This window comes from Pituophis catenifer, unplaced genomic scaffold (genome assembly GCF_029215685.1).
Source record: "Pituophis catenifer annectens isolate HBS135680 unplaced genomic scaffold, rPitCat1.0.hap2 SCAF_7, whole genome shotgun sequence".
Lineage (NCBI taxonomy): Eukaryota > Metazoa > Chordata > Lepidosauria > Squamata > Colubridae > Pituophis > Pituophis catenifer.
Window position 1 is genome coordinate 12,535,872 of NW_027256887.1, and position 17,479 is coordinate 12,553,350.

The following is a 17,479-nucleotide window of genomic DNA, read 5'->3' on the forward strand; positions in this document are numbered from 1 at the left end:
GGGTTAAGGTCTGGGCTATTCCCAGGCCATTCCAGCAGTGGAATAGGATTATCTTGAAACTCAAAAAAAAAAAAAAAAGTGATGTTATTAGCCATCAAACCTCAAAAATACACTTTTTCCAAAAGGTTTCCACAATTTTGGCCACTGCTATAGCTGGAAATGATGCCACCAGACCTGATTTTTTTTTTTTCTACAACACAACTCTCTTCCTACAAGGTCCACAACTCAAAGACATAGAACACACATTCTGGACTGTTGTTTGGTTGTTTTTTCAAGTGAAATCACTTGTAGAAAGCAGGCCAGGTCCAAATCGGAGGTAGAGGAAGGAACAGAAAGCATTACCAACACTTCTGAACTGGATCATATTCATGCCTTCAATATTAGCTGAAGGTCACAAACGGGGAAATGGACAACAAATGCAACTCAACTTCTGTTCCTTGGCTGCCAGTTGTCATATGTAAATTAGGTGAGACACATTTGTATGAATAATCAGTCTGAAGATTTCACAGAGCGGCCCTTTCAGGCAACTAAATTAAAATGGTATTATTCTAAAGGGAGACATCTTTCATTATATTTGTATCCTGCTTCTGAGGCTAAAACTCTCTCCAGGCGGATAGAATATATCACTAGAGCTGTGCATGCTTTCAAAAACAGGAAATCTTGGAGAGATGCAGGAATCCATCTTTCCATTTGCTAATTATAGCAGCTGTGTCTTTTTTTTAGGTTTCTATAAAAGTTTAAATTAGTATTTCTCAGCTTATCAACTATAAGATGTGAAGACTTTGTCTCCCAGAATTCCCAAGGAGTTGAAGCTCACACATCAGGGGTGAAATGCTCCCGCTTCAGACCGGATCACCTGATCCGGTAGCGATGACAGCGGGTGGTTCGGAGAACCGGTAGCAAAAATCCCTGCATGCCCCCCCACCATGCCTAGCTGAGCCACGCAATCATCAGAGGCTTTTTTTAAAAACTTTTAAAAGCATTTTTTCTTTGGCCGAAAAAATGCTTTTAAAAGTCATTTTTTAAAAAAAGCCTGATGATCACGCAGCTCAGCTGGGATCGTCAGAGCCTTTTAAAAACATTTTTTCAGCCGAAGAGGTTGTAAAAAAAATGCTTTTAAAAGGCTCTGACTATCCCAGCTGAGTTGCCTGATCGTCAGAGGCTTTTTTTCTTTTAAAAGCAAAAAAACAAAAAATGCTTTTAAAAGTAAAAAAAAAAAGTTGGCCACGCCCACCCAGTCACATTACACCCCCCCACCAAGCCACGCCCACAGAACCGGTAGTAACAAATTTTACATTTCACCACTGCCACACATCGTAAAGTTAATATGGTTGAGGAAAAAATGGTCTACTCTAAAATATCCTTTAAATGTATGGCTGCATAAATAACCAGCAGAGAGGTGCTGTGTTTTCATAAGAACTGTATCACTTGTTCTGAAACCTTTTTTGAAGGAGACACAGCCCTAATAATCAGTAAAATATCAGAAATAAACACATGCACAAAAAAAAAAAAAAAACCCAAATACCAAATATATACATTAAACATTTTTTAAAAAATCCACCCCAGCTGAATGCTGAAAGATACATCAAAAAATCTAATATATTCTCCTCCCCTTACATAAAAATCTCCTCCCTTTACATAACAGGTCTACAAACAGTTATAAACTTTCCCATTTGTATTTAACAAAAATGCTATATTATATAAACAAACATCTCTGATGTGGAAATCTATTTATCTAATAATCAAATTGACCCAACGTATTTTCATATGTATATGAACTCTGTGAACCATCTGTTGCTGTATTTAACAGGTAGAAAATTTACAAATGGCTTCCATAAACACCACCCAATTTTTTAAAGGCCCCTCCCCAGTGGCTCTTCACCATCCCTTGGCTCAAATTCGGAGCAAATGTTGACTACACCATCTTGATGGGTTTGAGGGTTGCTGCTTCCTCTAGATGGAATATTCTAATCTGGTGTCCTTCTCCACAGGATCAACTGGATTACCAGCAAAGCAGCCATCGGCTCCTTGGAGGCTGGGTAAAGGAGAGGAGAGAAACCCACTAAAAGGGGGATTATGATGCTCGCGTCTCCACACCCAAAAAGCAAGATGAAAGACAGTGGTGGGTTGCTACCAGTTCGCCCCGGTTCAGGCGAAACAGTAGCAGCACCAGCGGGAGACTCCACCCATCCGCCTGGATGCTTCTGCGCATGTGAGTGCCCACGAGCGAACCCGCCTCTGATGAGACATCTGAACAACCTATGTCCTGGGTGTTTGATGCAACGGGAAAAGTGTGCCTCCTCTATCAGCAGTTTGTAAAGCCTTACTCCTTACTCTTGCCATCACCCCCTGATGTTACCATGGGTAGGAAAGTACATGGCACCATCCATCAGGGAGGGACGCCAGATCAGATATCCTCCTTTTACATCTGGATTTGCCAATAAGAGGCTTATCTGCATTTGGAAGAAGCCTTTCAGATTAAAGTCTACCTTCCCGTACAGTTAATTTCACAACTGGAGAAAAGAAGGTCACAGATCACACTTTTTGCTCTTTGGAGAGGGGAAGTTGAAGGGAAGCGTTGCAGGCAAAGAGGTTGCAACTACTTTTCCTGATGTCCATCGAGTTGAGACTTAAATCATCCTGAGTATTGGGAATGCCGAGTGGGATTTCCTCCTGGATAAGTCTGTCTGGAACTAAACATTTTTCACTTGGTCCTTTTTAAAATGAGAATAGCAGAGCAATCCTGGGGAAAGTTACAGTAAGTTTCCTCTGTGGATATAGATATGAAATCAGGGGTGGGATTGAAAAATTTGAGCAACCGGTTCTCTGCCCGGCTGCTGGGTGGGTGTGGCCATGGAGGTGTGGCTTACTCGGCCTCCTGCACCATGGGGGGGGGGCGTTTTCGGCCTCCCCAGGCTCCAGAGGATTTCATTGAGCCTCTGGGAGGATGAAAATGGCCTGTCCTGGGCTCCAGAGGCCCTCCGGAGGCCGGAAATGGGCCCATTTCTGGACTTCCGGAACTTCCAGGAGGCCCGTTTTTCACCCTCTCAGAACCTCCACATGGGCGCTGCACTTACCTGACATCCAAAATGGGCTGTGTGGAGACTCTGGGGAGGGGAGGGGAGGGGTGGGCGGGGCCAGCCAGTCATTGCAACTACCAGTTTAGCAAACCAGATGTAAAATTAGCATCCCGAACCGGTCCGAACCAGATGAATCCCACCCCTGCGTGAAACTGATCCTACATACATATAAGCATCACGCATCCGCGCACACACATATACACACTTCAAGTGACTTTTTCCCTCTTTGAATGCAGGACATTGCAGGACCTATATGACTAATTTCTGGTGGTTTTTTTCCCCGTCAAGTTAAAGAGCTAAATCATCCTGAGTATCGGAAATACTGAATGGGACTTCCTTCTGGAGAGTCTGTCTGGAACTAAGCATTTTTCACTTGGCCCTTTTAAAATGAGAGTAGCAGAGCAATCCTGGGGAAAGTCCGTTTCCCCTGTGAATGTGTAACTGATCCTACATACACATAAGCATTGTGCATACATGCACGTGCACACACACACACCCATGCAACTCCAGGTGACTTTTTCCCCCTTTGAACCAAGAATGTTGCCAGACCAGTGACAAGTTCTGGTGTTTTGTTGTTGTTGTTGTTAGTTGGGAAGTTATGTCCGACCCATCGTGACCCCATGGACAACATTCCTCCAGGCCTTCCTGTCCTCTACCATCCCCCAGAGTCCATTTAAGCTCACGCCGATTGCTTCAGTGACTCCATCCAGCCACCTCGTTCTCTGCCGTCCCCTTCTTCTTTTGCCCTCAATTATTTATTTATTTATTTATTTCATGTATTTATATGCCGCCCTTCTCCAGAAGGACTCAGGGCGGCGAACACAAGTTAAAAACATGTACAACAAAATCCCATTTTAAACCAAATTAACTAATAAATAATAAATAATAAAACCCAGAATCAGAGTCAGCCTATTTGCTTGAACAGCCAAGTCTTCAGGTCCCGATGGAAGGAGTGGAGATCATTAGGCTCTTCTCCAGTGAGTCCTTCCTTCTCATTAGGTGGCCAAAGTATTTGAGTTTCATCTTCAGGATCTGGCCTTCTAAAAAGCAGTCAGGGTTGATCTCCTCTAGGACTGACCAGTTTTTGCACCTTGCAGTCCAAGGGACTCGCAGGAGTCTTCTCCAGCACCAGAGTTCAAAGGCCTCAATTCTTTGGCGCTCAGCCTTTCTTATGGTCCAACTTTCACAGCCATACATTGCAACTGGGAAAACCATAGCCTTGACTATACGCACTTTTGTTGGCAGGGTGATGTCTCTGCTTATTCATTTTTTTAAAATTCACCATTAAACTTAGATGGCATTTGAACCTGCCATCTCTGAAATGAAGTTTGAACGAGTGGATTTCAGCAACGTACACAAGAAAGCTGCTCTGTTTCCTTTCCCGATTCATGCAATAACCAAAAAGCCAGGAATGTCCTGATCAGTTTAACCATCAAAACAGCATCAGCTAAAGGAAGTGACCACTGGATTTCCTGACAGATACACAAGAAACACTAGCCTCCAGTTATACTCATTTAGAAGCTAAAGGCAAGGAGATAAAAAGTCCCCATTATACTTCCTGAAGCTCTTTGCAACAATTTCTGGGGCATTCTGCAGAAGTCTACCCGGCAACAAAGTCTGTATCCAGTATGCAAACCGGCAGAACCTTTCCAGAGCCACTAAATGTATATTGTAATCCGCCTAGGCCTGTGATGGCGAACCTATGGCACGCGTGCCCGAAGTGGCACGCAGAGCTATGTCGCCTGGAATGCACGGCCTCGCTCGTTGCTCTTCCGGGTTTCTGGTGCACATGTGCGTGTGTCGATCAGCTAGCCTTTGCACACGCGGCAGTGCCGGAAACTGGAAAAGGAGCTGCCTGCACACCGGGCAGCTCCTCTCCCGGGTTGCGTCTCCGACGAGTGCACGTGTGCGCATTCCCTTTTCAGCACTCGGTGCGCCGTCTCTGGCCTAGTTATTCTTGACCAGTTAATTCCTTTTTAAAAAATCAGCCTTTAACTGATTAAAGGCCTGGAGACTAAAACATATGAAGAACAGTTGCAGGAATTGGATGTGACTAGTTTAGAGAAAAGAAGGACTAGGGGGGACACAATAGCAGTATTCCAGTATTTGAGAGGCTGCCGTAAGTTGAGAGGGGGTTAATTTATTCTCCAAAGCAACAGAGGACAAGACAAGAAACAATGGATGGAAACTAATCAAGGAGAGAAGCAACCTGGAATTAAGGAGAAACCGAAATGTCTTTGAATATTAGTAGCTTGGGTTAGTATTTATGTTGTTAGTTTGAGTTCCGAGCTTGGCGATTTGGTTGCAAATGTTTCATTTGCATTCGAGGAGACTTTGGATTGTGTCAAGCACAATCCAAAGTGCACCGAAGATGCCTCCTCGAATGGGGACCAAATGTTTGCAACCAAATCGCCAAGCTCGGAGCTCAAACCAATAATGTAAGGAGAAACTTCCTAACAGTGAGAACAATTAACCAATGGAACACCTTGCCTTCAGACTAGGGGTGGGTTCTACTTACCTTTACTACCGGTTTGCTGCGAGGCCGCATACGCGCACTCCCTTCATTCGCACGCACACGCATTTTTGATGACATCGGGGTCAGTGGGCAGAGCCTCCCGTCAGTTTTACTACAGGTTCTATAGAACCGGTGCGAACCGGGGGCAACCCACCACTGCTTCAGACGTTGTGGATGCTTCATCGCTGGAGGCTTTTAAGAAGAGACTGGACAGTCACTGGTGTGAAATGGTACAGGACAGTGAGGGCTAAGCTTTTTGCCCTCGCGTGCCAAAAGTGGGGGGAGCGCAGGGGGCGGGGGGTCACATGTGCGTGTGTCCACTCCCTAATTCAATGTCCCCCCAGCATCCTGCCCCCCCATGCATATGTGCACAAACCCCCTGCGCTCACCTGCACATGCGCGCATGACCCCCCCATGCCCCATTTTGGGCAGGAAATGGCCCGTTTTCAGACTTCCAGTAGGCCCGTTTTTCATCCTCTCAAGAGGCTTTCTTGGAGCCTGGGAAGGGTGAAAGCGGCCTTCCCCGCCCCCCTAGAATCCCTCCGGAGGCCAGAAATGGCCTGTTTCCCGACTTCTGGTGGGCCCGGAAGGCCTGTTTTTCACCCTCCCCAAGCTCCAGAATCTTCCCTGGAGCCTGGGGAGGGCGAAAACTGCCTCCCCCACCCCACAGAGGCCTTCTGGAGGCCGAAAATATCCTCCCAGAGCCTCTGCACGAACCCTGTCATCACATGGCATCCAAAACTGGCCACGTGGAGACTCTTAGGAGGGGAGGGGTGGTGTGGGCGGGGCCAGCCAAAAATCAGGGAGCTGAGCTAGGGCAACGGCTCGTGTGCCCGCAGATATGGCTATGCGTGCCACCTGTGGCATGCATGCCGTAGGTTCGCCATCACGGCTATAGGATCTCCTGCTTGAGCAGGGGGCTGGACTAGAAGACCTCCAAGGTCCCTTCCAGCTCTATTCTGATTGTTTCCTTAGTCCCTTTCTGTGTTGTGCATAAAGCTGCTGGCTCCAGAAGAGGAAAGGGGGATGCTACCGAGGGGAACAAAGTCCTATGGAGTTTTGGTGAAGGGACCTCCAAGATCCCTTCCAGCTGTATTTTGATGCTGATCAACTTAGAAAAATAAATCCAGGTGAAAGTAGTACAGATTGTCCTTGATTTACAACTGCAATTCCAACAATCCCATGGCTACGCAAGGCAGTTATTAAGCATGTCTTGTCCCATTTTTACGACCGTTCTTGCCACAATTGCTAAGTGAATCACCACAGTGTTAAGTTAGTAACATGGTTGTTAAGTGAATCTGGCTTCCTCATTTGACTTTGCTTTCAGAAGGTCAGAAAAGGGGATCCCATGACATGCATCCAAATTTTGATCACGCAACCACGAGGACGCTGCAACGGTCATGCGTGAAAAATGGTCAGAAGTCTCTTTTTCAGTGCCACTCTAACTTTAATTGGTCACTAAACGAGTGGCTGTTAAGTCGAGAACTACCTGTACTGAAAAGAAAGGGAGATAGTTCATTTATCAACCCAAATTTTTCTATCTCTGAAATTTCGGGTAGAAATGCCAACCTATTGTAAAAGTGAAGTTCAACCCACATATGTCCCTGCCTCAAAGACAATGTTGTGGAACTCATTGGCCCCCGACTTCCTCCAGGATGCTCTGAACTTCCCCATTACATCTCCTAGTGATCCCTCCTCCAGTAATATTCTGGTCCAGCCCTGCTTAGGTCTTTGAGATCAGTCACATCCCAGTGAATATAAAAATGCTGAAGCCCATAACTAAGCATATGAGCCACGGTGGCGCAGTGGTTAGAATGCAGTACTGCAGGCTACTTCTGCTGCCTGCCGGCTGCCTGCAATTTGTTAGTTTGAATCTTACCAGACTCAAGGTTGACTCAGACTTTCACCCTTCCTAGGTGGGTAAAATGAGGACCCAGATTGTTGGGGGACAATATGGTGACTCTGTAAACCGCTTAGAGAGGGCTGGAAGGCACTGGAAAGCAGTATATAAATCTAAGCGCTATTGCTATTGCTATCTTAACTTATATCTGTCCTTCTACCACTTGTTTTTTTCTGGACAATAAACATTTAAGCACTGTAGTCGGGAATCCTAATTGCCCTTCACGGTGCATTTTATTGGAGTCAGCTCTGTTTTATTAACCGTATAGCCAACATCTAAACTGTTAAACTAATTGTGTTTGGCTCTGGAACTGTAACATTTTTTAGCATTGTCAGCACCAACCACCCCTCAGCCAAACTTGTGAGGATGTCCAACCTGCCACACTCCAGCACCATTGAGGTGGCAAAACGACACCCCAGGAGCAGCAGCTGCAATCCAACGCAGAATTTATTTTTAAGTGGAAACCATTATTGGATACGGTCTTATCCCTGGAATTGTGCCACACCCAAAATTAGGTCCAAAATTAGGATTTTGAAACGGGGGTGAAATCTACTTACCTTCCCAACTGGTTCGTAAGTGCACGCGTGCACAACATGTGCACATGCAGACCCTCTGCGCATGCGCAAACCTTTCTGCACATGCACAGAGGGTAAAAAGCAGGTTACTTCTTGGTTAAAACCAGGAAGTAACAATGATCGGGTAGGTGGGTGGAGCCTCACGCCGTCATTGCTACTGGTTCGGCTGAACCGGTCCAAACCGGGAGTATTTCCACCCCTGATTTTGGAGCCCATATTTTATTTACTGTAAAATTTAGAACAGTGTTTCTCAACCCAGATAACTTTAAGACGCATGGACTTCAACTCCCAGAATTCCCCAAGCCAGCCATGCATTGTAAAATTGCCAAGGTTGAGAAACAGTGATTTGGAGTATTAGTGGAAAGCCTCATTTTATATCTCTGGTCGGCGTCTTCTGCTTCTGTGCATGCCGGGCGACATGGCTTCGTGTGCCACTTTGGGCATGCGTGGCATAGGTTCGCCATCACGGATCTTAGTGAATCGCTCCAAAATTGCATTGCCATGAGAAAACCAGCCTAGAGTTTTTCCCCCATTTCTGAGTCTCTGCACCAGGGGTCACCCGAGAAGCTCTCTCTGCATTGCAGCTAGAAAAGGCAGAGATCCTTTGCCAGGGGACGGGCAGAGGATTTGACTGGCCCTGCTTCACTATAGACATCTCCACCCCCACGAAACAATCCAGGAGATGGAATTATTTTCCTGTGATAGAAATTGACGCAGCACTTGGCCGACCTTGGCAACTAAACAAGGTGAGGGAGGCTTAGTCTTTGGATAGGAGATCACCAGAAAATAGCAATAGCACTTAGATTTATATACCGCTTCACAGTGCTTTACAGCCCTCTCTAAGGGGATGACAGAGTCAGCATATTGCCCCACAACAATCTAGGTACTCCTTTTACCAATCTTGGGAGGATGGAAGGCTGAGTCAACCTTGAGCCGGTGAGAATCGAACTGCTGGCAGCCGGCAGAAGTATCCTGTAGTACTGCACTCTAACCTAGGCTTTCCCAAAGCATGAAGCAGACTCGTTGTCCCCAACAAAAACCCCTTTTTATTAAGTTACTGTGAATTCCTCTCATTCACATCCAAAAAAGTCTTTCAAGGGTGAATTTACAGTCACAGACCTTATCTGGCTTGGAGAGCTGCCAGGCCGATATCTTCAAAACTTGGCAAGGAGTCTCTGAGAGTCACGAACCAATTAAGCAAACTAATTGTCTCCTGCAAACTCCCCTCCCCTTCGCTCCTCTTTATTCTCTATGGGAGGGGCCATTCACTGTCCACCTGTGGCTTTACTCCTGAGTCGACCCTTGTTCCTTAGCTGTTCCCTTCTCCTGACAGCTCTGCGCATGCACACACTGGGAACAGGCTTCAGCTGTTCTTCTGCCCCACTGACGTCCAAAGGCAGCTAACTGTCAGACGGCCCTGGCCCCATCTCTGCCTCCGATGCAGAGCCCTCATCAGAGCCTTCCCCAGACTCCAGGACTGGCCCATGTTCCTCCCCAACCTCCTCACTGTCTGAGTCTGCCATGAGCTCCGCTGGCAGCTGGCAGGCCACAACATAACCACTGCACCACCCATTGCCGGAAAGTTTTTAAAATAACACCTAATTGAGAGCAGTAGGAAACCACTTCTATATAGTTGTCAAGAAAGCTTCACAGGCGTGTTCAAAAATTTGATGTTCAGTGGAGAGAGAGCTCTTTGCCACTCCAAATTATGTCCGTCTTTAATATAGGTAGTCCTCAACTTATAAGCACGACTGGATACAGGAATTTCCCTTGTAAGTTGTTGCAGTCGTGAGTCGAGTCGGACCTGATTGTATGACAATTTTTATGGCAGTCCTTAAATCCCATTGTCATTAACTGACTCCAGCTTCCCCAATGGATGTTTTTTCTCATTAAGTCGACAAAACAGGTCGCAAATCGTGATCACGTGACTGCAAGACCCTGCAATTGTAAGTCTCAGTACAAATCGTACCTCGCTTTTTCTGACTCTGTAATTTCGAAATCTTGTTAAACGAACAGTTGCAAATGGGGGAGTACCTCAATTCAGGTTTGTTTTAAAATGTTAAGGTTCTTAAAAATAGGAATCCGTAAATGAATTAATATCTTTTCTTATGTTATCCCCCCATCTCTAAGTCAAGGAAATGAATGCTTAACAGCAGCTAGAATCGTATTTGCTAAAAATTGGAAAAATGTGGAAAAACCTATGCAAGATGAAGTTATTAAGAAAATTATGGATTGTGCTGAAATGCGCAAATTGACGTTTGAAATTAGAGAACAGGAAGATAAACAATATTATATGATATGGGATTTATTTTAACAATGGCTAGATAACAAAACATGGAAATGAAATAAGAAATATGAAATAAATGTAAATGAAATGTAAATGAAATGTAAATGTAAATGAAATAAATATAATACATGAAAAGGATTTTTATGGGATAAAAATGCCATTATTAAATAAATGACAAATGAGAATAATAATATAAAGATATATATTAGATTGATAAATATGAGGAATTAGATAATTTGTAAATTATGAATATGGGATGTAGCACTAAAGATTTGTAACCGACTGACACACTTTCCGCGATTGTAATGGATGATGGTTGTTTGATGTTTTTGTTTAAAAATTAAAAAAAATCTTTAAAAAAAAAAGGAAATGAATGCTAAGCTGCACACAGCTTGGCTGATCTCAGGATGAGAGACCACCAGGAAATCTCAGAACTGCAACTCTGTGAAGTGGAAAAATTATCCTAGAAAAGGGCAACCTATTTTCAGTTTGCTGCTGCTGCTAATGCAACCATCAAGATAAATACATAGATGTATTATATCTAAACGGAGATCAGCTCAGAGGGAGCAAGATAAAAAGAATATTCTTACAGTCAGCGAGTTTACAAGCGAGTTTACAAGTCTCTAAAAAGCAAAAACAACTGCTTTGGGGCTCATTCCAGTTTTCCAGAATTTATCTGTACATTCTCGTTTTGCAACCTAGTTGATTGCACATCACAAAAACTCCCACAGTTTCTACAGCTTGGTGACACAAAGACCAGGGAATATCCAGTTCCACTATCGACCTAACCAAATTCACTTAAATTTCAACTATACAACCAGATATTGTAAAAATGACCATCGTTATTTTGTATGCATAAACTGAGGGATCTTAACAACAACCTTGTAGAGTAGGACAGTATTACTGATCCTCCATTACGGCAAAGCAAAACTCAAGTGAGATTTCAGCTGAATCCCTTCTGTCTAAATACATAAATGCTATTAACCAAGAGGCTGAAGTCCCCTCGGCATCATTTTGCATGGATCCAATCGTTACGAAAATTCCCACCAAGAACTGGAATTGCGGAGAAGGGAAAACGGATGGAGAGGTCAAACAGGATACTTTTAAGGCTTCAGTCCTATTCACTTCTATTTCCTTGATGGAATTCACTCATGGGTATAGGTAGTCCTCGACTTACGACCACAATGAAGCCAACATTTCTGTTGTTAAGTGAGACATTAAGTGAGTTTTGCTCCACTTTACAACCTTTCTTGCCACAGTTTTTAAGTGAATCACCGCAGTTGATAAGTTAGTAACAACGGTTGTTAAAGTGAATCTCGTTTCCTCCGTTGACTTTGCTTGTCAGAAGGTCAGAAAAGATGATCACATGACCTTAGGACACAGCAACGGTCATAAGTGTGAACCAGTTGCCAAGCATCTGAATTTTGATCACGGCACCGTGGGGGATGCTGCCAAAGTCATAACTGTGAAAAACGGTCGGAAGTCCCTTTTTCCAGTGCCGTTGTGACTTTGAACGGTCACTAAATGAACTGTCGTAAGTTGAGGACTACCTGTAGATGGTCTCATGGCTCTCTTACACAATGCAGGCTCCAGCTGCCTTCACACAACATGCCCAATCAGAGAGAGAGAGAGAAGCAGGGGTGAAATCCAGCAGGTTCTGACAGGTTCTGGAGAACCGGTAGCGGAAATTTTGAGCAGTTCGGAGAACTGGCAAATATCACCTTCGGCTGATCCCAGAGTGGGCTGGGAATGGAGATTTTGCAATATCCTTCCCCTGCCATACCCACCAAGCCACACCCACCACACCACACCCGCCAAGCTACGCCCACAGAACCAGTAGTAAAAAAAAATTGGATTTTTCACCCCTGGAGAGATGTTACACCTGGCAAGGGGTTGCAGCTGCGTTTGCAGGAGTTATTGGGGGGGGGTCCCAAAAGTTTTTGCTTTGTTTTTCAAGAGACAACTGGATTTTCTGCTCTTTTTTTCCCCCTTTTTTTTTCTTTGAAGACCTTTCTCCTCTCAGTCCAAGAAGCTTCTTCAGAGCTCTGACTGAACGATGGAGAAAATGATGGAAGGATTTGTCATATTTATATATATACATACATACATACATACATACATACATACATATATAAAATAATGTAAACTTTTTTTTTTAATTTGATTTATATGCCGCCCTTTATAAGCCTTCATTGTGGCTTACAATGCGTTAAGCAATAGCCTTCATACTTTTGTATATTTATACAAAGTCAGCTTATTGCCCCCACAAACTGGGTCCTCATTTTACCCACCTTAGAAAGGATGGAAGGCTGAGTCCACCTTGAGCCTGGTGAGAATTGAACTCGCAGTAATTGCAGGCAGCTGGATGTTAAATGCTGCCTTAGGAGGCATTAGCCTCCTACGCCACTCAGGCTCCCTATATCATGATATATATATAATATATATAAACATATATATTATATATGACATATATAAACATATATATTGTATATGATAAACATATATTATAATATTATATTATATTATATTATATTATATTATATTATACTATACTATATTATATTATATTATTATATTATATTAATTATATTATTATATTATATTATATTATTATAATTATATTATTATATTATATTATATTATATTATATTACATTATATTATTATAATATATTATATTAATTGTATTACACTACATTACATTATATTTTATTATATTATAATATTACATTATTATATATTATATTATATTATATTATTATATTATATTATTATATTATTATATTTTATTATATTATTATATTATTATATTATTATATTATATTATATTATATTATATTATATTATATATTACATCACATTACATTATATTATATTATAATATTACATTATTATATATTATATTATATTATATTATATTATATTATATTATATTATATTATATTATATTATATTATATTATATTATATTATATTATATTATATTATATTATATTATTATATTAATTACATTACATTACATTAATGTTATAAATTTAACAATTTGGGGGGGGAAGTCAGGGGTGACGCCCTTTAATCCAGATCCAAATTTATTCAATTTTTTTTGTTTTAATCCAAATCTGGGGAAAGGATTAATTCCACCACCAGGTCTCTCCAGAGAGAGCTCTTAAGCACCCGCGCACTGAGGCCGGCGTGGCTCCTAAGCTGTCCGGTTCTCTGCCTTTCGCACCAGCGGCGGTTCTCGTTCGAAGCACGCGGGGGGGAAAGCGGGTCCCGTCTCCGGCTCCTACTCACCCTCCTTAGCCTTCTTTTTCCTGCCCAGCGTCCCTCCGAGCTTCCCCAGGAAAGACTCGTCCTTCCTCATCCGATGGGGCCGCAGGGTGGGCGAGCGCACCGGGGAGGACATCGCGGCGGAGGGGGCCGGGTGGGGAGCCGCGCCGCCGGGGCTACATGGACCCCCGGAGGTGGGGGAGAGAGAGAGAGAGAGAGGGAGGCTTCCAACGCGCGGAGACCCCCTTCCTGGCCGCCGTCAACGGGCAAGGCGAGGCTAAACGCAGGAAAGCCGCCGCGGGATCGGGCTGTCCGGCTCCCCTCACAGCGCCCTGCTACGGCGAGGAAGTCCGCGGGCGGTTCATAAGGGGGGGAAAAGAGCCGCGGGAGGAGCTCGAGGGGTGAGTGGGTGGGCTGGACGGAGAGGCCGGACCCTGCCAGGAGACCCTCCTCGCCGCCAATGGCGCACAGACGCCCGGTTGCCCGTCCGCGCCAGGCTCTTCAGGCTGGCAGCTGCTAGGCGAGGTGTCGACTTGACAAAAAAGGGTTTTCCCCCGGCTTCTTGGCCTCTTTCTAGCTCGCCAAAGCTGGAGGGAAACTACTCCGAGTTGCAACAGGATTGGGGGCGGGGTGGGGAGGGTTAAGGGAAGGGAGAGGAAGTTGCTTGGGGCCTCTGGGCTGAGTCAAAGCCTGGGGTGGAGAGGCTGATCAGGGGACCACGGGGAAATCTCCCGGTTCCAAGAAAGGAGAATATTTGTATTCTCCGGGTTGAAATGAGAGGGTCTCCTTGGTGGTCCCTGAGCTGGGTTGCTTTCTTGCAGACCTTTCATGACCCAACTAGGTAACATAATCAGTGCTTGTGGAATGGAGGAGGAGGATTGTGCTCTCTGAGCTTGGTTGCTTTCTTATAGACGTTTCAGGACCCAGCTAGGTAGCATCCTCAGTGCTTGAAGGAAGTGGGATTTGTGGAATGGAGAAGAAGGAGAAGGACTGTGCTCTTTGAGCGTGGTTGCTTTCTTATAGACGTTTCAGGACCCAGCTAGGTAGCATCATCAGTTCTTGAGGGCAGTGGGATTTGTGGAATGGAGAAGAAGGAGAAGGACTATGCTCTTTGAGCTTGGTTGCTTTCTTACAGACGTTTTCACGACCAAGCTAGGTAGCATCATCAGTGCTTGTGGAATGGAGGAGGACTGTGCTCTCTGAGCTTGGTTGCTTTCTTGCAGACCTTTCACGACCCAATTAGGTAACATAATCAGTGCTTGTGGAATGGAGGAGGACTGTGCTCTTTGAGCATGGTTGCTTTCTTATAGACGTTTCAGGACCCAGCTAGGTAGCATCATCAGTGCTTGAGGGGAGTGGGATTTGTGGAATGGAGAAGGACTGTGCTCTTTGAGGTTGGTTGCTTTCTTACAGACGTTTCAGGACCCAGCTAGGTAGCATCATCAGTGCTTGTGGAATGGAGGAGGACTGTGCTCTCTGAGCTTGGTTTTCTTGCAGACGTTTCATGACCCAGCTAGGTAACATCATCAGTGTTAGTAAGGAATGGGCTTTGCTCTGTTTATATCCTAGTGGCTTGCCCTGTCAGTGTTGGTGGGAGTGGTTTTGGTCCAGCCAAAGAACCACCAAGACCACTCCCACCAACGCTGACAGGCCAAGCCACTAGAATATAAATTGAGAGCAAAGCCCATTCCTTACTAGCACTGATGATGTTACCTAGTCTGGGTAATGAAACGTCTACAAGGAATCAAGCTCAGAGAGCACCAAGTTCACACACACCCCCTCCCCATCTCCATCCTGTACGCTAAGCTTAGGAAGACAAAGGAGGCAGCAATGGGAAACCACTCAGGCCGAGAAAAGATGACCTCATAGGGCATTTGATTTCCGTTATTGTAAAATCAGATGTGTCTTTTCATAAAACATTTTAGCAGGAAAAGAGATGGCCAGACTTTTTTTTTGGCTCTCATGTAAATAAATGCACCCTCATGTTTTACGTATCAGGGCCAGGGGTGGGTTCTAAATTTTTTTACCACCGGTTCTGTGGGCGTGGCTTATTTTGTGGGCATGGCTTGATGGTCATGTGACAATTATTTAGGATTTAGCAGAGGTACTGGTCTACCAGGCTTTTAATTGCTTGCAGAGCTGTACCGATCTACCCATTTATTTTTGCAGGCACTGATCTACTCATGTATTTTTGCAGGCACTGGTCTACTCATTTGTTTTCTTTTAACACTGATCAGCTGTAGGACGGCCCTTTGAAGCCCTGCTGCAAGAGTTTAAACAGTTTTTTTCCCTCTAGCCATCAGCTGGGACTCAGGAGGCAGCAATAGATTGGGGTGGGGCCAAATAAAAGGTAAGAATAACGGGGTGGGGGGGTGGGGGGGCACGGAGGGGTGCGGGGGGGGGCAGAACCGGTTCAGTGATGTCATATCATCACCGCTACCGGCTCGGGAGAACCGGGCCGAACCATGAGGAACCCAGCACTGATCAGGGCATAGTAAAAATCAACTTTCACAGTTCTTAAAAGTAGGTAAATACAACTTCAGAGGACTCCATGTCATTTATTTTACAAAACAAAAGCCAAAATAGAGAAGCCATATGTGGAAAAACTATATCCTTACTGCTTCCCAGGAATGAAGAGGCTAAGTGGCAGCCAGGTGCTGCTCATCAAATGTCCTTGATCAACTGATCATCAGCAAGTGTGTCTACCTCTATAAAATATGAAGCTTTAGGAGTTTGCTGGTCTCCAGCATTGGGGTGCATGTTAACACAATGCCAAAGAGGAAAGACATCAGCAGTGATCTTGGAGAAGCAATTGTTGCTGCCCATCAATCTGGGAAGGGTTATAAGGCCATTTACAGGGGTGGGATGCTGGGGGTTCGCAGGGGTACGGGAGAACCTCTAGCTAAGATTCTGTGCAGTTCGGAGAACCCCCAAATCCCACTCCTGGCTGGCCCCGCCCACCCCGCTCCTCCCCTCCCAGGAATCCCCACGCGGCCTGTTAAGTCTATTTTGGCTTTTGTTTTGTAAAATAAATGACATGGAATCCTCTGCAGGCTAAGTGCACGGTGTGCACGGAGGAGAGGTGAGGGCGAAAAATGGGCCTACCGGAAGTTCAGGAAGGCCAGAAATGGGCCCGTTTCCAGCCTTCAGAGGGCCTCCAGAGCCTGGGGAGGCCGTCTTCGCCCTCCCAGAGGCTCAAGGAAAGTCTCCGAAGCCTGGGGAGAGAACCCCTTGCTAAAATTTTTGAACCACACCCTGTCCATTTCCAAATAATTTAAAACTCCATCATTCTACAGTGAGGAAAATTATTCACAAGTGGAAAATATTCAAGACAGCTGCCAATCTTTCCAGGAGTGGACATCCCAGCAAGTTCACCCCAATCATCAGAGAAATTGCAAAATTCCAAAGTTAAATCTCAGTCTTTCCAGGCCTCGGTTAGCATGTTAAATGGTAAAAGTTTATGACAGTACAATTATCAAAAGACTGAACAATATGGTTCAGACGAGACCAAAGTGGAGATGTTTGGCCGTAATGTACAAGAATGGCACATCAGCAAAAACATCGCATACCAACTGTCAAGCACGGTGGTGAATGGGTGATGATTTGGGCTTGTTTTGCAGCCACAGGAGCTGAGCACCTTGCAGTAATTGAGTCAACCACGAACTCCTCTGTATACCAAAGTATTCCAGAGTTAGATGTGAGGCCATCTGTCTTGACAGCTAGAGCATGGCCGACATTGGGTCATGCAGCAGAACAATGATCCCAAGCACATCAGAAAATCAACAACAGAATGGCTGAAAAAGGAAAAGAATCAAGGTGTTGCAATGGTCCAGACAAATCCCCAGACCTCAACC

At 44.6% G+C, this 17,479-nt stretch overlaps 1 protein-coding gene across 1 annotated transcript in view; it reads right to left on the reverse strand.

The window, feature by feature from the left end:
- Positions 1 to 14,153, reverse strand: part of PARVB (parvin beta) — a 59,433-nt gene extending 45,280 nt beyond the window's left edge. The window contains exon 1 of the mRNA XM_070947345.1: positions 13,650 to 14,153. Within this exon, the coding sequence (XP_070803446.1) occupies positions 13,650 to 13,761 (112 nt within the window). The 5' untranslated portion in view covers positions 13,762 to 14,153. The remainder of the gene's footprint in view (positions 1 to 13,649) is intronic.
- Between the last annotated feature and the right edge of the window lie 3,326 nt (positions 14,154 to 17,479).